Source organism: Meles meles, chromosome 8 (assembly GCF_922984935.1).
Source record: "Meles meles chromosome 8, mMelMel3.1 paternal haplotype, whole genome shotgun sequence".
In the NCBI taxonomy this organism is placed as follows: Eukaryota; Metazoa; Chordata; class Mammalia; order Carnivora; family Mustelidae; genus Meles; species Meles meles.
Window position 1 is genome coordinate 55,390,848 of NC_060073.1, and position 24,255 is coordinate 55,415,102.

General features: G+C 41.7%; 1 protein-coding gene across 1 annotated transcript in view; it reads right to left on the minus strand.

Annotated features, from left to right (window-relative positions):
- Positions 1-23,616, minus strand: part of DNHD1 (dynein heavy chain domain 1) — a 74,665-nt gene extending 51,049 nt beyond the window's left edge. The window contains 10 exon segments of the mRNA XM_046015874.1: positions 3,531-3,582; positions 3,716-3,853; positions 3,960-4,214; positions 12,165-12,321; positions 13,976-14,086; positions 14,163-14,366; positions 19,858-20,013; positions 22,391-23,225; positions 23,494-23,498; positions 23,567-23,616. Of these exon segments, the coding sequence (XP_045871830.1) occupies positions 3,531-3,582; positions 3,716-3,853; positions 3,960-4,214; positions 12,165-12,321; positions 13,976-14,086; positions 14,163-14,366; positions 19,858-20,013; positions 22,391-23,225; positions 23,494-23,498; positions 23,567-23,616 (1,963 nt within the window).
- Between the last annotated feature and the right edge of the window lie 639 nt (positions 23,617-24,255).

Consider the following 24,255-nt stretch of genomic DNA (forward strand, 5'->3'; position numbering starts at 1 on the left):
ATTCCTGGTCTTGAAAATTTGAAATAACTCAGTCACACATATAGGAAAACTTAACTAAAAGACCATATAGAGTTAAGGATGGGGTTGGTACCACAGAAAGCCCAAGTCATTTTGAAGCAAGGTATAAGGGAGCAGAAAGTTCAAAGCAGGCAGAGACAGCTAGTTTTAGGGGAGAGTCAGAGAAACTGGGAAGAAGCATAGAGAGAAAAGGACAAGCAGCAATTTGAGAGAGGGGGCTCTCTTCCTGACATTCTAGTTTCCATTTCTGTGAAGCGTGGTGTTGCTACAGATTTTTCTGTCTTTGAATTTGGTCACTTGCTGTTTTGTGAGCTCCAAAACACAAGATGAGATTGAAGAACTGTGATTCAAGGTGCCAAGACCCACGAGAGTACTCAAGCAATATGGTGCGATACAGTTGATTCATGTGTGAGTCTGAGCAAAGGAAAGAAAAGCTAGTATGTTTTTAACGCAGCTTGGTGACTGCAATATCCCAACAAAACAAAACGGTAATCACTAATAACTTACTTCATAGCCAATGTAAGAACAAAATAAAGCTTGTTTATGACAAGAAGTCTGATAGCAACTAAACCAAAGAAACATAAAAGTTAACATGGAGCTGCATTTTTAAATATCAATCCAACTGCGAAAAACCAAGTAATAGAGACATTTACTGTAGGTTTCTTTGAATGAGTCACTCAGACATGTTACACAGAGCAGCAAAGCTGCTTGTCAAACATATTTATACAACTTTTCATCTTTTCAAAATTTCTTATTTATAGGGTGGCAAGAAAAAAAGTCTCTCTTCTCTTTAAATGATGAATCCACTCACTACTATACTGCTTACCTCTATTCTCCCTCTTGCTGGTCATACTGTTCATACCTCACGCTCTAAGACAACCCCCCTGCCACATGCAGTTCCCTGGCAAAACAAACAAACAAACAAACAAAAAACCCAAAACAAACAAAAAACAACAATAACAACAACCAGTAGTGACCATTTCATTCTTTGCATTATATCTCTCAGCTAACTTCAACACCATCCCAACCAAAACATATATCAAAGTGTTTATGATAAAATATGAAAAAGATGCACTGATCTTGGTAAAGTTAATGTAAAAACTTTAAGTTCCTGAACTTGACACCTGCCAGATGAGAAAAATCATTATCCAATTATAATTTCCTTATTTTAAAGTGCAGAAAATTCCTGATAAGATTGTAAGGACATCAGATAACAATACTGATCATCTCTTTTTGGTTGCAAAATGTTTCAGAATTAAGATTGTTCTCTGGAAAATGGAGCCAAAAACTGCAGGATATGCTGTACCCGTTTTATCAGTAATAGACTGGGTCTTTTTCTAGGGAGCAGAATCTAGTCAGTGTGTAAGTTTCTATCATAAGGGGCGGACTTTTCATATTTTTGAAAATATATACAGGGGCACTGAAATCATTTTGTAATTTGGTTAAAATGCCATGCAAATTTTGCCTCGTTTAAGTGAAATATTTCTGAGATAGATGTACATTTCTTAAAGACTACTAGTTGTGTTTTAACTGCTAGGTATTAACTTTTTTTTAACTACTACTCCAATTTTCATAGAGAACTTAAGAAAAACCCCAAATCGGAACTTTGGTTCTTGTTCCTCCATGGTATTACTTTGATTTTCCATGTTGACCTTTTTTTCCCTTCAAATTTTGATTCTGAAAAATCTCAAATATGTAGAAAAGTTTAAAGGTACTACAAATCGCTTTATCCATCCACTTTGATTCAATAATTACTAACATTTTGTCACATTGCTTTGTTTGTTTTTCCTCCTCTTTTTTCCCTAAAACATTTGAAAGATAACAAGCATGAGGACATTTCACCCCTAAATACATCACTCCATGGTGCTCTTTTAAAAGTAGAAGGGGTGAGCAACCCTGTCAGGTCTCCTCCCTCTTTTGGAGCTTTGTACTGTCACCCAATAAACTTTGCTTGGCTGCCCACCAAGGGCAAAAAAAAAAAAAAGTAGAAGGGGTAACACAAAACACAAAACATTTTCACCTTCATTAGAACTTAGAATAAAAGTTTTTTTTAAAAGATTTTATTTATTTATTTGACAGACAGAGATCACAAGTAGGCAGAGAGGCAGGCAGAGAGAGAGGAGTAAGCAGGCTCCCCGCTGAGCAGAGAGCCCAATGTGGGGCTCGATCCCAGGACCCTAGGATCATGACCTGAGCTGAAGGCAGAGGCTTTAACCCACTGAGCCACCCAGGTGCCCCAGAACTTAGAATAAAAGTTTTAAGGTTTGTATTTGTTTTACCTTTCAAAGGAAATTACTCTAGTATACCAAAATATGAATTAGTATAAAATGAGAGAATAGGGTGAAATATCTTGTTTACTTCTGTTGTTAATATTATTAACAGTAAGAAGTTACTATCTGTAATATGTATCACTATGTGCTGAGCACTATACTAGACATATTACCTCTTTTAATCCTGCGAGTTAGGTATTTTTGTTATTCCCATGTTATAGGTTAGTAAACTAACATGTTTGTTTCCACTGGACCATGTAAAACAAATTATCAGTAATCTCTACCAATTAACCTAGATTCACTTGAGAAAATAATGTGCCCTGATTGGTGTCATCTGTAAAAGACATGGGCTCTTTTCAATGAACCTTTTCCTCCCTTGTCACCAATTTAACTTCATGTCTTTAAATCATCTTAATGAAAACATATTAGTTGAGTCAAGGAGATGGGGGAAGCACCTACATGTCAGATGTGATTGAATGCACATAATGATTTTATTTGTAACTGGGTTACTATCCCAAAGAAAGGCAGTGTGAAGATGTATTTCCTCCATGGAGGTTAACAAATGTGAGGACTGATAACCAGTAATAACTGGTAACCATAAGGGCTCAATAATGTTAATGGATTATCCTATATGAAATGAAAAACAGCTGTATGACATAAAGCTAATATTGAACAAGCAGAGCTGTTCAAGCAAGTACAAATTAACTTAGTAATCAAATTTAACAGGAAACAAAATGCCTTCAATAAATTAGATGAACCAGGGCACCTGGGTGGCTCAGTGGGTTAAGCCGCTGCCTTCGGCTCAGGTCATGATCTCGGGGTCCTGGGATCGAGTCCTGCATCGGGCTCTCTGATCAGCAGGGAGCCTGCTTCCCTCTCTCTCTCTCTGTGCCTGCCTCTCTATCTACTTGTGATCTCTGTCTGTCAAATAAATAAATAAAATCTTTAAAAAAAATTAGATGAACCAGAGGAAGGACAATATATTCACTCACGTTCTTTCATACACCTCTCATTCCACTCAACTGCATGCACACACATACACACAAGCACATCCATGAGTGAGCAAAGACACACCCCTACCCTCTAACCCCCACCCCCAACACCTGCGTGCACTACCCAAGTTACAGCTGCTCCATCCACATCCAAGCCTGATTTTATGGTCATGCCCTTGACACTGTGCATGTGCCTCTCTCCCTCCTTTCACCCTCACTAACCCCTGCCTAAGCCTCCTTACTTAAATACCTTCAGAATACAAGGAGTTGCAGGGGGTCTTCAGGTCTGTAGACTGCATTACCTTCATGCCAAGGCATGTAGAGAGGGCAGAAGTGGAAACCAGTGAGTGTTCAGACCAGGCTGAGAGCTTCTAATTACACAGAGGATAGGAATTGGGGGTTCCTGCAGCCAGCCCCCTGCCCAATCCAGAATACCTTCAGGATAGAGGTCTTGACAGACTCCAAGCCCACATTTAGAATCTGGATCATAGTTTCAATACACGGCTCAGGAGACAGCTGGCCACAACTGTCAAAGACCAGCTGGGCTGAGAGAAAGGGTTTCTTCCTTGGGGGCTGTAGAGAAGAGTCAGGAGAGGTCGGGGGCTACATGTCAGTGTCTGCTGCCTGCCATTGGCCTTGACTGCCTGCCCACCTCCACACAGGCCACCCACCACCTCACTTGTAGGATGTTGGTCACAAAGGAGGTTATCTCCTCCTCTACGATAGACACAAGGCTCTGGCAAATCATGTAGTCTATGAGGCGGGCCAACTGTCCCAGCCGCAGCAACCAGGCCTCGGCCCGCTTCAGCTTCTGCTCCAGCTGTTGGCACTGTACCCTCTGAAGGTAGACAGAGCGTTGGTCCGTCCTGATCCTCTTGCAGTTTTTCACTCGCTCCTGCAGGCCTTGTTGCATGTGATACGTATCCTCGTGAACCTGTCAGCACAGAGAGCGGATAGCTAACTGAAGGAGGAGGGAAGACAAACTGGCCACACACTGGCCTCTGCAAAACTCTCAGGTCTCAGAGTCCGAAACCGAGCATCTACATATAAACAAGGAGGCTGCTTCTTAGTAGAGATTAGCCCCTGAAATCTTTCAGTGACCAGAAAAGATGCAAAATGGAGAACATACATTAAGAGGTCATATTGTTAATTTGATAGACCAGGCAGGTCTACTAAAAGCCCCCAGGGTAGACCTCAAATAGAAAATTTGTGCACGTGTAAACAGAGAGTTTCACAGCACACAGATGACACAGAGAAGGAGAAAGACTGGATAAGTAAGGTTCAGCAATAATTCCAAGACATGGATTTCAATCACTAGGCCTGGGAGGTGTGGCCTGCTGAGTAGCATAATTCTCCTTTTATGACAGAGGAAGCTGTCTACTGAGTAGTAGAAGGCTACTGAGACTTTCTCCTGGGGATGGGGAATGTGGGATAAAAGTTGAAGAGCCTCTTTGTGGGTCCTTCTCACATCTGGGAGTTTCCTTGGCCTACACAGGCTGCTGACAGTTGCCACCTCTCTGGACAGAGGGGAGACACGAGAAAGATATGCCTGGCCAGCTGGATCTACTGTCCCTGATGCTCTCCTGTCCTTTTTGATGTTTGGTAGAGCCTGTGATTAGAACTAACTGGTGTGTGTGGATTGTATTCTACTCACCCTGAGTTCAGATTCCAGTCTTCGGAGACCCAGACATAAGGCACTGGACGCCTAAGCTACACATCATGCACAAACACGCCCTCTGACTCAGCGAGATGTTCTCTTCCAGGCTCTAGAAATACCCTCCATACTGAGTGCTTCCCACTGCACAGCCCTTAGTCCAGAGCATCATCACTATCTAGTTCCGCAGGTGATTCGTCCACTTCACTGTAAATTCTTTGAGGAAGATGCCTCTGTCACTTGTTATTTCATGTCTCCTTGTTTAACACAGTGCCTGGCACAGCTACTTCCAAAGTAACTGTATAAAAAAATGTATCACTCACACCGGAAAGGGCAATTAGGATAAAACCACACAAACAACAACAACAATAATTACTATACCAGATCATAATCAGTATTCATTTTTAAAACCTCACCACTAAGGGGCAAGATCTTCAATAACTTCAAAGTTCTGAGGCAATATTTTTAAGCCTGGAATTCTGTAACTAGCCACAGTATCACTGAAAGTTTGGGAAGGAGTAAAGACATTTTTAGATATACAAAGAGTCCAGAAATGTACCATCCACAGATTCTCTCTGAAAAACATAAACAACAGTATATTTCTGAGAGAGGAAAATGAACACAAGAACTATAAGAAGCTTTGATGAGCAAAGACATTTGTAAAACATATTGTCAAGTCTTAATGAGTAGGCTGCAAAACAAGAATGCTCACCACAATCCAGAATTAAATTCCAGGAAATCGCAACATAAGCATACTAGGAAGAGTGGAGGGTGAGGAGAGGAAGAGAGGTGAGAAAGAAAACTTGAAGAGCACTGAGGTTCTTACTGCACTTGGGAGAAAGACATGGATACAAACCCACACTTGACATGCATTCACTCAGAACACTCATTGAGTACCTGCTACTCTGTGGCATAACCTATAATGAGTACTAGAGGTATAGCGATGATGGAAACAAATAATAATCCCTACACTTTTGAAAGCGAGGGAGAAATACAATAAACATAATAAATAAGTAATTTATATTATGTATAAAAAGGTGATAAGGGCTATGCAAAAAAAAAAAAAAAACAGAGTAGGGAAAGAGCTCAGGGATGCTGATGATAGTGTGGGTTTGCAATTAAGGGCTCTTAGAAAAAGAGATGAAAGAGACATTGTTATAAAAACGTAAGTGGAACAGCTATACCTGTTGAGCAGGTGTATAAATGTCTTACATATGCACTCAGCTGCAAGTGAGAGAAAACTAGAAAAAGTGTGGTTCAAGCAAGTAAAAGGTTTATTTACTAATTAAATAAGAAATCCTTGGATGGCATATAGGCCCAACAGTACCAATCAGAAGAAAGCTCTTTTTATGGTCCTCCTCCATCTTTAATATGACTTACACCCTTTCATGGTGCAATAGCTTCTCTATCACCAGAATTTCATCCAAGGGTCAGGCAATAAGAGTAAACGCCCCAAAGACATTCCAGTTGGATTTGCCTCTTTTAAAAACTTTTCACAGTGACTTTCACTTATGTTTCATTGCCCAGAACTGAATTACATGGCTTCCTGCAGCTGCAAGTCTATGAAAAGAAATAAAGTCAAGATTCTAAAACTAAGAAGGATGAATAGGCACTGAGGGTTTCCTGGGCAACCACAAGAGCAATAAAATGTCTAACATCCAAACCATTAGAGGACAACAATGGCAACCAAAATGTAAACAATCCAACAAAAGACAAGGAACCCAAGGAAGAAGCAACCAGAAATCAAAGGAAGTAGATAACACCACTGTGAGATGGGAAAAACAAATCCAAACCTATCAGTAATCATAATAAATGAGATAAACCTATTGCAAGACATAGACTCTCAGACTTAATGTTTTTCAGGAAACAAAATAACAAAGGAAAGTTGACAACAAACAGGAAAAAAGATGGAGCAAATGCTTGATGCTGTTAACATCAAACAAAGTAGAACTCTAGTAGAAAAGAGTAATAAGAATGAAGACCTTTTCACAGCAATAAAGTCACCAAGAAACACTGTTATGAACCTGTACGTAAACACAATTTTTAAATACATATTGCAAAATGAAAGAACATCAAGGAGAATTAATAAATCTATAGTTAAAAGAGGGGCTTTTTAACATATATCTCTCAGAAATTGAAAGATAGAGTGGATAAGAAAAGTTATCAAAGAAGAAGAGAGGAAAAAAACAAAACAAGACGAAACCAGAAAGGGAGACAAACCATAACAGACTCTTAATCTCAGGAAACAAACTGGGGGTTGCTGGAGTGAAGGGGTGTGGGAGGGATGGAGAGGCTGGGTGATGGACACTGGGGAGGGTATGTGCTATGGTGAGTGCTGTGAATTGTGTAAGACTAATGAATCATAGACCTGTACCCCTGAAACAAATAATACATTATATATTATTTGAATTTAAATTAAAAAAATAAATTTTTAAGTTATTGTGGCTATATAATATTTGCATAAAACAATGAATGAACTTGGTCTAATATAATTTTCTTAGACTGGGTTCCCCACAAATTTGGGGAAATGTGGTTTATTGAAGGAATGGTCTTCAGGAAGCAAGCTTCAAAGGGAGAGCAGGAAGCAAAATAGGAAAGGGGAAATTGCCAACCAAGGGCACAGCTAAGACTGTTCTTGGTCTGATGTGGGGAGAGAGGCGGCCTTGGAATGAAGACCCTACTGTAGAGCTGTCCCACGATGACACAAGGAACCAAAAGAAGGCAGGGGAACTGTGACATAGAAAAGAGAATAAGGAGAAGTGACCACTAAACGCAATGCAGGATTCTGGGCTGGATCCTAAAACAAAAAAAAAAACAAAAAAACATAGAAATAAAGGACATTCTTAGAATAACTTGCAAATTTTTAATTAGGACTGTGACTTAGATAGCAGAATTGTATCAAAATGAAATTTTTTGATTTTTGATAATTATACTAGAGTTATGGAAGAAAATGTCCCTGTTTTTAGGAGAAACACACCGGCATATTTAAGGGTAAAGGAACTTAACATCTGCAACTTAAAACTCTCAAATGGTTCAGGATAATAGTGTACACATACATAGAGAAAGAATAAGCATGAATGATAAGTGATAAAAACAAAGTACTTAGTAAAAGAGATGAGAGTTTATTATACTATCCTTGTAACTCTCCTAACAAATCTGAACTCATATCAAAATAAAAAGTCATACAAGAAAGAAACAAAATGGGTTTATCCCAGTAATGCAAAAGTGGTCTAACACCGACAGTTCACCATATTAGAGTAAAAGAAAAATTCCCGTAATCATTTAAATTGAAGCAGAAAAAAAAAATCACTGGACAAATTTCAACTTTCATTCATGATAAAACCTCTTAGCAAATTAAGAATTGATGGAAACATCCTTAAAAAATTGATAAAGTTTACCTACCAAACTCTCACATTTTATATCATTATTTATTTAATGTTTCAAACCTATTTTAGTTATTTAGTAATGCTACAATTTAATGGGGCGCAGCATGCTTTTATTGAGCACAGAGACAAGCTTTGTTCTGTAACAGTTCAGTTACTGGTGGGATGATGACCCATCCTCCCCTTCCCCTACATCACCCCCCACTTCTGGGGTGACTGCCGACAGGGACAAGTTCCATTTGAGCCCACACAACAGCAAAGAAAGTGGCTCTACATGTTGCCTTTGCTTGTCTTTTCACTCTGTGGTGCTTTTTAAAAAGTTGATTGTAATATAAATAAATGTCTTCTTTTTTTATGGTTTACATTTTTTTTTAAATTTTGTTTAAGAAACCCCGAGATAATAAAAATGTTACATCGTCTTCTGGAAGCTTTTTGGATTTTCTTTTCACATCTTTTATCCATCTTCTTTTATATCTTTTATCCATCATGAACTAATTTTTGTATAGGGTATAGCAACTATTAGAAAACAATAACACTTAAAAATACCATTTATGATAGCAACAAAAATTTCAAATATCTAGTAATAAATCTAATGAAATATATTCAAGACCTCTATAGGAAACCTATAAAACCTTAGTAGGAGAAATTAAAGAAATCAAAATAAATGAATAGATCCATGTTTATGAATAAGAAAGTGAAATATTATTAAGATATAAATCTCCTTCAAATTGATCTACAAATTTAAAACAAGCCAATAAAAAAAAATCCCAGTAACATTATTTTGTGGAAGTTAATAAGCTGATTCTAAATCTTACATGGAAATGCAAAGAACCTAGCATAGGTTGTATAATAAATGTATAATAAAAATTTGTATAATAAAAAGTTATAGGGCTTATAGTACCATATACCAAGACATACCATAAAGCTGCAATAATTAAAATAGTGTAACACTGACAAAAATATATTTGCAACAATATGGATGGAATTAGAATGTATCATGCTGGGGCGCCTGGGTGGCTCAGTGGTTTAGGCCACTGCCTTCGGCTCGGGTCATGATCTCAGGGTCCTGGGATCGAGTCCCGCATTGGGCTCTCTCCTCGGCAGGGAGCCTGCTTCCCTCTCACTCTCTCTGCTTGCCTCTCTGCCTACTTGTGATCTCTCTCTGTCAAATAAATAAATAAAATCTTTAAAAAAAAAAAAGAATGTATTATGCTATGCAAAATAAGTCAGTCAGAGAAAGACAAATACCATTTGACCTCACTTATATGTGGAATTTAAGAAACAAAATAGATAAACATAGGGGAAGGGAAGGAAAAATAAAATAAGATGAAAACAGAGAGGGAGGAAGTGCCTAGGTGGCTAGGTCATAAAGTGTCTGCTGCTCGGGTCGGGTCATGATCCCAGAGTCCTGGGCGGCATCAGGCTCCCTGCTCGGTTGGAAGCCTGCTTCTCCCTCTTCCACTCTCCCCCTGCTTGTATTCCCTCTCTCACTGTGTGTGTCTCTCTCTGTGTAAAATAAATAAAAATCTAAAAAAAAAAAAAAAAGGGAGGGAGGCAAACCATAAGAGACTCTTAACTCTGGGAAATAAGCTGAGGATTGCTGGAGGGGAGATAGGGAGGGGGGTGGGGCAACTGGGTGATGGGCATTAAGGAGGGCACATAATGTAATTAACACTGGGTATTACATGCAACTGATGAATAGCTAAATTCTACCCGTGAAACTAATAATACAGTATATATTAACTACATTGAATTTAAGTAAAAAAATTTTTAAAAGACAGATAAATAGATTAATGGAACAGAAAAGAGTCCAGAAACAGGATCACACATATACAGTCATCTGATTTAAGAAAAAGACACCATGCAATTAAGTGGGGGAAAGGATAGTTTCTCCAATAAATAGGAAAAATACACCATACATAAAAATTAATTTGAAATGCACCATAGACCTGAATATGAAAGAAAAGGTAATAAAAGTTCTAGAAGAACACCAGAAAATATCTACATGACTTTGGGGTAGGCAAAGGTTTCTTAAACTAGGACTCAAAAGGCACCAACCAAAGAAGATCGATAAAATGAACTTCAAGAAAATTAAGAGCTGTTAATCAAAAGACACCATTAAAATAGTAAAAGGGTAAGCCACAGACTGGGAGAAAATATTTATAACACATATATTTGATACAGGACTCATATCTAGAATGTATAAAGAACTGCTACATATTAATAGGAAAAAACAAACAACCCAGTTAAAATTGAGCAAGAGTTATTAAGACATTTCACAGAAGAAGGTACCAAAACAACCAATAAACATATGAAAAGATGCTCAACAACCTTCGTGATCATAGAAACACAAATTAAAATGATAATGAGATACCACTGTATACCAGTTTGGCTAAAATTAAAAACCCTGACAATACCAAGTGTGAGAACATAGGGAAACTGGAAATCTCCTACATTGCTGGGAGAATAGAAACCTGGCACAACCACTCTGGAAAATTGTTTTGCACTGCAAAACATACATATACCCTATTCTAGCAATTTCACTCCTGGAACACATACTCCAAACAAATGAGTGATTATGTCCACCAAAAGATATGTACAAGAATCAGCATTAATCATCATAGCAAAAACTGTAACAAACTCAAATGTCCATCAACAGGAGAATAAATAAATTGTGGTACATCCATAGAGGGAAATACTATGTAACATACAAGAAAATGAACCACCGCTATTAGAAGATTATGTATAAATCTCACTAAGATTATGTTGAGTGGGGAAAAAAAAAGCCAGACATGCTGATTCCATCTATATGAAATTCAAAATCAGACTAAATGAATCTATGGTGACAGAGATCAGAGTAGTGGTTACCTTTGTGGGGAACAGACAGTAGAGGTACCAGGGAGCTTGCTGAGATATTGGAAATGTTCTATATCTTGATCTGAGTGATGGCGGTTACATGGATGTATATATATGCAAATATTTCAACAAACTGCACACTTAAAATGTGCTTACTGCATGTAAATTAAACCTTAATTAACAAAATAAACTACTATTAAAAATTATAACGAGTTTTGTAACATTAAAACAAAGGTAGGACTTAGGAACTAGGAGGTAGAGGAAGGCTGTGGAAGAGCTCACCCCCACCTTCTGCCCTGTTTAGTTCAGTGCAACGGCAGGTCCAACTGTTACTATCTGGAGGTTGAAGGCCATTTCCCTGTAGGAAGTCCCAAGGGGCCTCTTCTACATTATTTCTCAAGTTCACAAAATTTGGGTGGGTCCCTTCTCTCAGAACTAGACAACCTGCAGACAGTTTTCAGCCAGAGAACTGTGTAAATATCCAGCCCCACCTGACAGACAACTAACTATAGTGACAGAATCACACAGCAGGACCTCCAGGAACCCAAGCAGGGGGCATGTACCACAGATGCAGAGTAGGCATAATCAGGAAGGACACTAGATGCTTCTACCAGCCTCAGGGGCCTGCCAAAGGTTCAAGATAGATTCTAAGATAAGACCAGCTGCATAAAAGATCCAGATTCCAACTTTCAAGTTCCCTAATGACCCTGACAAACAACTGAAGAACAATTATTGTTATGTTCCTTCTCCTCCCTGCTCAAGGCCATGACCAATGACTTAGGGAAAAGGTTGAATCCAAGCCTCTGCCCATCTATAATCAATCCACCTGCCCCACAACAGAGACTGCTGTTGCTGCACAGGACCCTGATGTGAGCCAACTGCAGCATCCAGGCCGTATGGGGGATCCCAGGAGAAGCTTAAGCCAGGAGGACACTGGAACTCTGGCAAGCCGCCTTCGAGAAAAGGCTCATGATAAGCTGGAGGCTCTTACCAGTTGCAGGATGGATGTGCAGAGGTGCAGGCAGCGATGAAGCAGCCGCAGAGCCTTGTGGTTCTCTTTGGCTACAGCCCGTTGCAGGTCCAGCAGCTCGTAGCATCGATCTCGCTCTTGGGGGAGCCAGGGTACAGAGCGCAGCTCCTGCAGAAGCCTGGGATCAAGGGCTAAATTGGTCAGAGCCGCCTCTCAGCTCTCTTTCCTTGAACACCTTTGACCTCTTTCTAGCCCAGCTCACTTCAGAATAATCAAAGGTCTAGAAAGATTATACTATTCCTGGTGACCTCCAGGGGCAGCTTCCTCTAGAGAGCTCTTTGGAAGAATTCAAGCTGAGGAAGTTGCTGGCTTGGGAATTCTTTGGGAAAGGCCTGGGGTGTGTGCAAATGTTTATAGCGACCTTTCTGCTAGGAGACGGTCAAATGATCCCAAGGTCTGACTTAGGAGGAGAGACTACAGAGGCTTCTTCCTTGGAATAGGGAAAGCTAAGGGCCCTAAATGTCTAGATAACAGATGAGTTTTAGGATTAAAGGTGACAAACTTCTAACTTCTCCATGGGCTGACTATCCCTAAGAAAATTTGCCTCCACTATCCACTACCCTCCCCCCCAACCCCCCCAGAACTCCACATCTCTAAAAATACCTGAAGAAGAAGAAAGACCCCCCAACAAGCAGAGGATGATCATAATGGGTGTCGATTTATTCGGTACCAATTAAGAGGCATTGAACATGGTATTTTATATTTACAATCTCACTTAATTCTCACTATAGCTGTGTAATAGAAATCTTCATCCCTAGTTTTCATATCAGGAAATGAGGCTCAAAGAGGAAAGTCAGTCCCTTGCTAGTATTCAGGATTTAAATTCAGATCTGTCCAGCCTCCAAGCCCTTATGTTTTTAATTATACCACGATGATTAGGCCAGACTGGAGGATCCCCAGAGCAAAGGTTGCAAACTGGTAGGCTGTGGGTCAAATTCAGACTGAAAATGTTTTCATATGTTCCACTAAGAGTTGGCCAGCCCACTGTTTAAATAAAAATCCGAGTTAAATAGGTAAAATTACAACACTTTAAAACAAAATGTATATTTCCAGGAAATCCTGAAAAAAAAAATAAGGCAGTTGGCATGCTGTACCCATCTTCCTAGTGTTAACAGTCAGCTGGAATTGAGTAGTGACGGTCCTATTTAGATGTAGTCTCTAGATTGCATTCCCCACACTCCCTAATGTCTTGCACCTAACCCACTGCATTTCTTCCATAGCTCCTGCTCAGCTCCTGTAGACATTTGAGCTCGCAACTTCTATCACAGAAGATAATTAGAAGTGGCCAAGGAGTGCAGGAAAAGCGAAAAAAAAAAACCCAGTACTGAAAATGGGAATAACTAAGTCTCCCCCCTCCCCAAAAAAAAGAATCCAAAAGATACCATGGAAAGAGCAGATAATTTGCATTCAAACACCTAAGGTATATCCCCAGATCCGGTAGTTAATACTTGTGTGATCTGGGCAATGTGATGTAGGAATACACAATTACATGAAGATAAGCTCAAAATACATTACTCAGAAAAAAACCTGGTTACTTAACAATATGTCAAGTATGACCATATTTTTATAGGTGATAGAAAAAAAGATTAGCAGGATTTGCAACAAAATGTCTGTTGTGATTAGTTATGTGGTTTGTTATGTGATTAAGATCAAAGACTTTTTTTTACTTCATGCTTTTTTGTATTTTCCAAAATTTCTACAAGGGACATGTTAATACTTTTTGTAAAAATAATTTTAAGACATCCATCGACAGAGCATTTTGAAGACCTTACCTGCTAATATGCAGAAGCCCAGCTCCAAAGTGGGGCACAGCCAAGAGGAGATGCTTCCCAAGGAAAGTACGGCACCGGTGCAGCCGCTGTAATGTCACACTCCTCTTCCAACTACAGATCACAGGGCAGTGACATGCTATAGCTCCTTGCAACCCTTGTCCCCACATCCCATACCAGCATCACCTACCGGGCCAAGGCCTTGTATAAGAGGCAATATTTGAAGAATGGAATGAACTGGAGCTGCTGCCAGAGGACAGAGTGGCGGTGCCAGGTCCCCAGTGTCATTGTCTCACTGCCCTCCACCGGATGTATGTGCAGGACCCCAAAGGGAGAGAAGATGTAGTGCTCAGGGTTCACCTTCTTTGGTGGTACCACCATCAGGTTATAGGGCCTTTAAAAAAAGAGCTCTGATCAGCAAGAGCCCTGGGAACTTATGCAGGCTTCAGGAAGGGACCAAAGAAGGATGGAGAGGGGAAGCATGGAGGCAGGGGTAAAGACATAGGAGAGTTAGAAGAGGGGAAAGGGAGTAGAATGACGTTCAAACTAAAAAAAAGGAAACACATATTTTTAAAAGATTTTATTTATTTATTAGAAAGAGAGAGAGTACACGAGAGAGAGCATGAGCAGGCAGAGAGGCAGAGGGAGCAGCAGACTCCCCATTGAGCGAGAACCCCAACATGGGGCTCGGTCTTGCGGTCATGACCTGAGCCAAAAGCAGACGCTTAACTGACTGACTGAGCCACTTACTGACTGACTGAGCCACCCAGGCACTTAAGGAAACAAATATTAGGGGCACCTGGATGGCACAGTTGGTTAAGTGCCAGATTCTTGGTTTTAGCTCAGGTCGTGATCTCTGGGTCATGACACTGAGCCCCAATGCTGAGCCCCGGTGTTGAGCCCCAGCGTTGAGCCCTAGTGTGGGCTTCTTGCTCAGTGTGGTCTGCTTGAGTTTCTCTCTCCCTCCCTCTGCCCAACCCCCTGGGCACTCACACGTGTGTGCACGCTTTCTCGTTATCTCTCTCAAATAAATAAATAAATCTTAAAAAAAAAAAGAATAAATGGAAGCCAGAGATAGAGGAGAAAAAAGAAAAGGGCACCTAGCCAGTTCTAAGGAGTTCGTATCTCCAGATCCAGATACTTTACATCTTATCAAATTTAAGATGCCATCAGTTGTAAGATGCAGCGTTTTTTTAATGAAACACTGAAATTTAAAATGCTGCCAGCATGATACTCCACCAATCTGTAAGATGCATCACAATTTCAGATATGTTAAAATGTGAAAAAAGAACATATTAGAAATGGTAAAATATGTGTCTCTAGATACTGAAATAACATGCAGAGATCACTAGGGGGTGCTGTTTGAAGTAACTGAGAATGGGGAAAAGCAGGGGGCAACTAAAAGACTAGACACACACAAATCAAGAGGACAACTTCACCCTAGAGACCCAGACAAGTACCTCCAGAGCCATCTTAACATCCTACTCAGTTCTCTTACTTCAGCATAATGCACCTACATCCCACTCTAAATGGCATTTATATGCAGCTATACAATAGTTGTATCTAGTTGCAGGAGACTCATTAACATACTGCTATGTTTGTGCACATTCAATAAAGCATTTATCAATTTTTATTTTGCAGTTTTGTCTTCATAACTTGGAACCAACAATATTTTTAAGCATTAAGTGTATTTTAGAGTCCTTTAAAAGCTATTATGTCTCAAGTCTTATACCTCTCATGCCTAAGAGATAAAATGGCCCTCCTCTATCTCTTCTCTTAGCCTTTTAGAATACATTATTAAGTAAATGACTTAAGGGAATTTAGATACAGAGGAGCCTGGGTGGATCAGTCAGTTAAGTGTCCAACTCTTGATTTTGGCTCAGGTCATGATCTCAAGTTGTGAGATTGAGCCCTGCGTCAGGCTCCCAGCTTAGCACGGAGTCCACCTGAGGATTCTCTCCCTTTCCCCTGCCCCTCCTCAAGCTCATGCTCTCTTGTGTGCTCTCTCTCTCTCTCTCAAAATAAATAAATATAATCTTTTTAAAAAAGAGAGCTTAGATACCAGAATAAACTCACCTAATCAAGTCATATAAAAGCTTTGTTTCCTTTCTGACAAAGTGACTAGATTTTCCCAAGCACTCTTTCCCCCAAACTATTTCTTCTGAAGCAAAGAGGAGTTATAACTTTGTCCAAGGTAGTTCAGGGAAAAATACAGGACTTAAAACCGAATCTACCTGACTCAAGCCACCCCTCTTAACCACTGGGCTGCTTAGCTTCCCACAGTATAGCCTCCTATCACAACTGACCCCAGGCTTTCCCAAGGGATCCTTCCCCTATGGCCTTCTTTTTTTAACTGTAAAGATCTCTCTTTTTTTTTTTAAGATTTTATTTATTTATCTGACAGAGAAAGAGATCACAAGCAGGCAGAGCAGCAAACAGAGAAAGAGGGGGAAGCAGGCTCTCCATTGAGCAGAGAGCCTGTTGCTGGGCTCAATCCAGGACCCTGAGATCGTGTCCTGAGCCAAAGACAGAGGATCCACCCACTGAGCCACCCAGGCTCCCCCCTCTATGACCTTCTTAATGAACACTACTCTTTCTTTTTTCCTTTTTTAAGGTTGGTTTTTTTCCTCTTCTTTTTATGATTTTACAGAGTTTAGTTAAACCATTTATCAAGTTTCCCTTCTGTGTACTGTGATTGGAGCTGAGGACATAGAAATAACTACTACATAGTCCTTGTCCTCAAAGGGCTCAGATCAGTTAGAATATTAAGTGATGCTAGAAAGTATTCATCTGCTTCCAAAAAATCTCAAACTCTATGCCTTAATGAAATACAGCAAGTTCTATACTGAACTCATCATTTACTGCCTCTAAATATGGATCACTCATTCACTCATTCATTCGTTCAACAAATGTTACTGAGTCTCTACTCTATGCCAAACCGTTCTAAACCCTCAGGATACATTGTTAAACACAACAAACAAAAATCCCTGCCCTGAAAGAGCTCTCATTATACTGGAGAGGAAAAATGATAAATATAATAAATGAGAGGGCAAAAAAAGCACAGGCAAAGGAAGTTGGCAGTGCCAGGGGAGGGCGGAGGGTAAAGATGTGACAGTTGAGTGAAGGTTCTAAGAAAGTAAAGGAATAAATTCCTTTCTGAGTATGAATCAACATCTAGGACAAATACCAACATAACGTTGTATCTTAAATATATTGGAATTAGGAGGCCATGGGTGGCTCAGTCAGTTAAACGTATGCCTTCAGCTCAGGTCACGATCTCAGGGTCCTGGGATGGAGCCCTGGATCGGGTTCCCTGTTCAGCAGGCAGCCTGCTTCTCCCTCTCCCTCTGCCCCTCCGTTTGTACTCTCTCTCTTTCTTTGTCAAATAAATATAAATATATATATATATTTAAAGATTTTATTTATTATATACATACATATGTACATATGTATGTATATAATAAACATATGTATGTATGTATATAAGAATTAAAATTTTAAAATGTAATAAAATCTAGGACAAATACAAGAAAAATCGGACAAATTCAAACACATTGAAAAAAGCCCTGTTACGTGACAAATAAAATGAAACAATGAATGTCAAGGTTCTACTTTTACTGATGGTGCAACTAGAAATTTGGAACTAACACTTTCACTTGAGAACAACTAGAAAAAGGCAATACATGGATAAAATATTAAAATCATCTGTATGAACACAACAGAGAATTCGACGCTAAAGGCCCTGGGCTCTGGGTTGGGACCCTGGTGACATTATAGGTTGAAGCAGAAAACACGTCCCTCCTGGATGTGGTCCCCAAGCTGCAATCTCTGATCTTTGGCTGTCTGCGCCTGTCCAAAGCTCAGCTCCCATTTTCAGTCTTTCAGGAACAGATAGTAAAGCTGACAGAAAACTGCTGATACTGGAATTGACAGGCATCTCTCATTAAGGAAAAGCATCACCAAATGATAAAGTCAATTCACTGGGATTCCTTCTTTGGCAGATGTTGGTCCTATAATTATCCACTGCCTTTTTAGTTCTCTTTAGTTCTCTTGCTCATGGTTTCTTGTCTCTCTCTGTGTCTAATTATCTTTGATTGTGCTGCTTCTCTGATTATGATGGAGCTGATAGTTTAACGTTCTAAGCCTATAATTTTCTTTTGTGTAAGCTCTCCACCACAGCCAGTAAGCACCCCATCCCACACTGTCGTCTTTACTACCATTACCTCCAGTCTGTCAAGTGTGGTGGCCACTGGGGACCAGTAGGTAGTTCATCACAGCCACAAGTGATAATTCAGTTAATCATGGTGCCACTACATGTCATGGGTTACTAGTATCCTATATCCCATTAGCACGGAGCTCAGTACTGTTCAAGGCCAAGGACATTAAGAAACCAATCCCAGATCTCATATATGAGGCTCATTTCCTTTCATGAGATCAGTAAGGGTCCAATCAGGGAAACAGAACCATACTGGACATTTCAACAAAGTGAATTTAATAGAGAGCATTTTTTTAAAAAAAAAAAAAAAAAGGTGTCAAAGAAATGAAAAGCAGAAAGGGAACACTAAGATAGCACAGATACAATAACCACAGGAATGGACACTAGCCCTAGAACTAGAGGAACAAAGGGAAGTTGGTACCGAAGGAGTCTGGAGGAGGGGCCATGCAGTCAAGATGCAGAACACTGATGGGAAGGTGCCCCCCAGCTGAGAATCATGAAGAAGCCAATTTAGAAGTTTCCTGCTGCTGCTAGGGTGAAGGACCAATACTGACAGAAAGAGCAAGTGAGTTAAAGAGAAATACCCGCAACTTGCTATCCAGTCTCCTTCTAGCACCCCCATTAATCAAACCTAACAGGTGGCCAGCTGAAAAAGCAGAGTCTCAGCCCCAGTATCTCAAAGCAGAGAGAGGAGAGATTTAGAGCCAAAAGACAATTGCTTAGCAACTGGCACAATGCTCTCAGTGAAATGTGTTAATGAACTGATCAATGAATATATGGATGATACAGATCATTAGTGCTGTATAAGCTCAGGACAAGGACAGCGTGCATGCATGAAATAAGGCTTTCTGGGAGGATATGTGACATACGACTGAAGAGCATGGACTTTTGAGTTAAGACAGTCTTAGGTTTGTTTGTTTCTACCACTTACGATGTGACAAGTTACTTAACCTCTTTATGCATCAGGGCACTTATCTCATATATGGAAATAATAATAGCACCCACCTGGTAGGTGAAGGATAAATAACATACATCATGTGTTTATTAGCACAATGCCTGGAAAAACTTAATTAATGGTAATTATTATTTCTGGGAAGAGATGGGACTTGAATCAGGCTTTTAAAAATATGTAAATTTTAGAGGTAATAGAGAAAAATGAACACCTCCTGAGTCATGTGGAAGGAGGAGACTTGTTTTTATAGCCGCAGGGATAAAATTAGGACCAGAAGGTAGAATTTTTTAAAAAGCAGATTTTGCTTCAGTCTAAGGAATGGGATACCTTGGCAAACTCAAAGCTTCCACTCACTGTAAAGATTCAAACGCCTGATTCCTGCACTGGAGTTGAAAGGGATGACCATTAAATTCCCTTCTGAGGCTGTGACCAAATGTTTCTATTATCTTAGGACATAATAAAGAAGATAGAACCAAAAGCAGAAGAGAACAACTAAGACCAATGGCTGTGAGAGCAAAGGGGAAAAAAGGAGAGGTGCAGAATGGAAAGGAGGAGGCTGAGAAGCAAAGAGGGAGGGAAACTGGAAGACGGAGTAGAAGTAGCAAGAGAGGAGGAAGGACAGGAGAAGAGTAGGTATGGAGAGGAGCTGGGGGAAGACGGCATGGGCAGAAACCAGGGAGTGGACTGGGTAGAAGGGGTCAGCATACAGGCTCTTACCTGAAGTACCGGCTGGGAGCTACATTAAGGTAGAGGAAGTGGACCTTCTTTAGGTATCTCTCTGTCTTCAGAATGTTCATCACCTGGCTACCCAGGAGGGAAGTCTGAGGTGAGAATCTAGGCTTCTTACCAGGAACTTCTGAACCAAGCTGAGGCCTATACAATTAAAAAAAAACAAAAAACAAAAAAAAAAAAACAACCAGGAGAAAAGAGACAGAGCAGGAGGTCTGGTTGCCTCTGTTAGGCAGTGAAAGAAGGAGCTAGATCAAGTGCCTAGGAGGACATGAGGTGGTACTGCCGGAGCCTGTCTACCAGCTATACCCAAAGGGTTCACATACTGAACAAATATAGTCAACAGCTATATTCACACAGGGTTATGTATGAACAGCCCCTCCCTTTTTGATGCATGAATAATCATTCTGGACATTCTGTGATTACTATGAATTCAGTATTACATAATAAAAGTAATGGGAATACTTTGTTTTCCCAACTCATCAACTCATAAGCCCACAGTCCTGGATTTCTCCTCCATGGCTACCTTCCTAAGCTTCTAGATCTATCTTTGCCCACTTTATGCCTGTTTCCAACTCGGCATGATCTCCTTGCCTGTACTCTTGCTCTTCCCCCATCACCACCCAACTTTTAGTTTCACAGCCTTTCATTTCCAGCCAGGATCCAATAGTGCATCCTTCAACCCCTTCAAGCCCGCACCCGTGTTCTCAATCTTCTCACCTTTCCAGAACACCAGTCAACAAAATTGATATGAAAATTAATTATCCAAGACACCAAAAACTGATCACCTGGACTAATAATTTTGGCTGGAGTGACCTCAGAACATGAGACTAACACAAAAAATCTGAATAATTAAACTTAGACTTAATCTGCCAAGTATACTAACCTCATTAACTTACCCAAACCTAGATCAACATCACAAGTTACCGTAGGGATAGCAGTGCAATCCTAAAGTTTCATAGCAAGAATAGGGTTGGTGGGCACCTGGGTGACTCAGTTGGTTAAATGACTGCCTTCGGCTCAGGTCATGATCCTGGAGTCCTGGATCAAGTCCTGCATCGGGTTCCCAGCTCCATGAGGAGTCTGCTTCTCCCTTTGACCTCCCCTCTCATACTCTCTCTCAAATAAATAAACAATATCTTAAAAAAAAAAAGAATGGGGTTTGTAACTTGATGTTGGATCAGAACATCTTAATGGTGTAACAGCTATTAAAGCTTCATTTCCTCAATAATTGAAGTCCTATATAATGTAAATTGGTTCAGAAGATTGCAGAACCAGAAATATTAGCTCCTCTATGGATTCCTGGTATCTTATCTCAACTATGGGCTCACTCTGCTCTGCTATCTTCACATAAGTTCTCAGGCAGCTCCCTCTTTTAGACTCCTTAGTTGCTATTCCACAGGCCTCCACCTTCCCCCATGCCTAGCCCTGCCAGATTCCCTGGCCTTTTTCTCTGCCCAGAGAAAACTGAGGCTCTTGGCCATGAAGTAACTTCCTCTAGTTCAGCTGCCTTCCCACACATCTATCTGCACAGACTCCCATCCTAGTCCCATCCTAATCAACTTGAGAGGAAGCAATGTCTTTCTTCCCTGCAGGACTAGTTTCTTCATTTGTACTGTGGACCCTTGACTGCCTCTTTGTGTTGTAGTTTCAGTCTCTTCCTTTTCTTACCATTAGTCCATATTTAGTCATTCACTGTACAAATATTTATTAAATGCCCATTTCTCAAGGTCTCTCCAGTTTCTTAAGAGTCCTTTCCAGACACCTATCAAACCAAGACTTCATGAAAGAATAGTAAAATGTGATTTCTACTTTCTTATTTCCTATTTGCTCTTGAATGCACTAAAATCTGGCTTCCTCCTCACAAAACTCCCTTGAAATAAACCACTCTCACCAACCTCCTGAAAGAAGCAATGAGAGCCAGACTGGAGAGACAATCAGCACTCAAGGGGCCAGGATATCCAAACTGGCAGGTCAGGAAGAGACTATGGAAGAATGAAAGTCCCATTTGGCAGTGCTGCCAATTCTAATCTGCTCTGGGGCTGGCTTAGCTCACATAGACAGGAGTGGGAAGGCTCCTCACACACACTTGCCCCCCTAGAAGCACCCTGAGGGAAGGACCTATACCTGACATCTGGCACCCAGTTCTGGGGAGGCCCAGAGGCAAGGCTCAGAGATTGCGAATGAATAAGAAAAAGAACTAAGTAAACTTCTAGCACCATCTGAGATAGAATGGACGCTCTGGAAACTCAAGCTGTTTTCTGACGCTTTGGCTTCCTTATAGCTGACTTTTGATTTTCGTGGATTTCTGCATTGCCCAATGTGGATGAACACTAAGACCCCTCAGTTTATTTTCAGACAAAAAGGAAGAGAGAAGCAGCTTCGACCAGCATGGCTTGGCCGGCTAATGCGTATAATCAATAGGGATCTGGCTCTAGACATCCAAGTGACCCTAGAGGCACCTGTAAACTGGCTTCTTTCTCTCCTCTGCTCAAAGCCCCAATCTGGGCCCCTCACTTACTTAGTCTCTTTTCTTCCAACAGGTTCCTCCGCTGTGTCATCAGTGCCCCTGCTTTCATATTGTACAGGGATGTCTGTCGCCAGTGCCAAGGGCAGGAGGCTAAGGCCATCTAGCCACCAGGCCTCTTTCAGGGCCACCTGAGCACCAACAATGCCCAGGCTGTGCTGCAGCTCAGGAAGTGTCAGTGGTCGCAGCCATGTAGCCAACTCCTCCCCTACCTGCTGTCCACCCCACCGGGCCTGCACAAAAGGGCAGGCTGGGCGTGGCGGCCCATGGTGGAACTTCTGCTTCTGGGGACAGCACTCGACATGGGAGGCACGCTCTAACAAAGAGGTATCTGGGGGAAAGGCCTGCTCTATGGCATCTAATAGGTCCAGCTGGAACTGGTATTGGACCCAGGGGGCCCAGGTGGACAGCTGCTCCAGGAAGGGCAGTAAATCAAGGCGACCAACAAATAGTGCACGATATGGGGGCAGCAGACGCAGCACAGCATGCAGGTAGTGCCAAGCTGCAGGGCTGCCATCCTGCAGCACAGCTGAGAACAGAGCTTGGAGCTCCGCCACCAAGAGCTCCAGCGCTGTGGGGTGCTGTGACTGGGTCACTGCCTTCCGGAACTGCCTCTGTTTCCCATGATGGTCCCGGGGCTGTTCTTCTGCCTCTGGAACACAGACGGAGTGCTGGGATTCAAGGTCCTCAGATGATGAGTCTTCAGGAGACGGACCTGCCTTCTGCTCTGAGACCAAGAGGAGCTGGGCATTCAACTGCTGTCGGACTGACCTCGCCCACTGATCAGGCTCGGATTGCCAGTTCCAGGCTCCTGGCTGCTGGATCTCACCTGCTTGGCCCAGCCCAGGAGAGGAGCAAGAGAAAGGGCTTAGGCTTTGGGCCACGGATGGTCAGAGTCTAAGGGGGCTGGGAGAAGTGGGAAGGGAGGGAGTGAGGACAGGGAAATGGATGGAGCTGCAGGCAGAGCCAGAACAGCAGAAGACAACTCTCCCTACAGCTTCCCCAAAGCCTCTGGTAAGAAACAGGCCCAAGACATAGGCAGGGGCCCTCTTTGCACAAGAGTTCCTTCCCAGCACCCAGGATACAGTTCCCCTCACCTGGCCTAAGGGGTACAGGAAGCAATGGAAGGGAAGAGAAACTGATGTGCTGGTGAGGTTCCATTCCAATTGCCTGTTGGAGAAATTGATGAACCGGGACTTGGGTCCCAAGCACAGGCTCATGCTACTCACAGCTGCTCACACAGAGAGAGACTGGCACACATAGGAGTGATCACTTGCAGAGACAAGCTGACACACACCTGTAGAGGGCTCACTCAGAGAACCTTAGTAAGAGCAAGGAACGGCCACTGGAAGTGGAATCTGGTAATGGCCTAAAGGCGAGAGACAGGTCGTCACTCAGAGGCAGCAAAGCCCCAGTCCTATCTGCCCATGGACTGCAAGGGCTGTTGAGGGCAGAAAGCACAGAGAATTACTTGGTCGGGATGAGGTTGGGGGTAGTGTGGAGAGGGAAAAGTGGCAAAGGACCAAGCTGGGAGGAGGAGGAGGATGAGGAGGAAGAGTGGGAGGAATGGGAGGAGGAAAAAGAGGAGGGAGAAAGGGAAGGGGAGGAAGAGAGGGGGGAGTGGGGGAGGTACAGAGAAGGCCCATGGGAGTGTGAGAAGAAGGGACCTTTCTGGAGGCAGTGTCGAGGATGGTCTGAGGGCAAAGGAAAGTGGTTTGCAAGCTGTGGACTCACCCGCAGCTCATCCCTTTCCAGCTGTTAGAACGGTTAAGCGGTCCCAAGAGGCCCGAGCCACCACCACCACCCCCACCCAGAACACCCGTGGAACAGCCAGAGGAGCCGGAAAGGGGAGGAGTCAG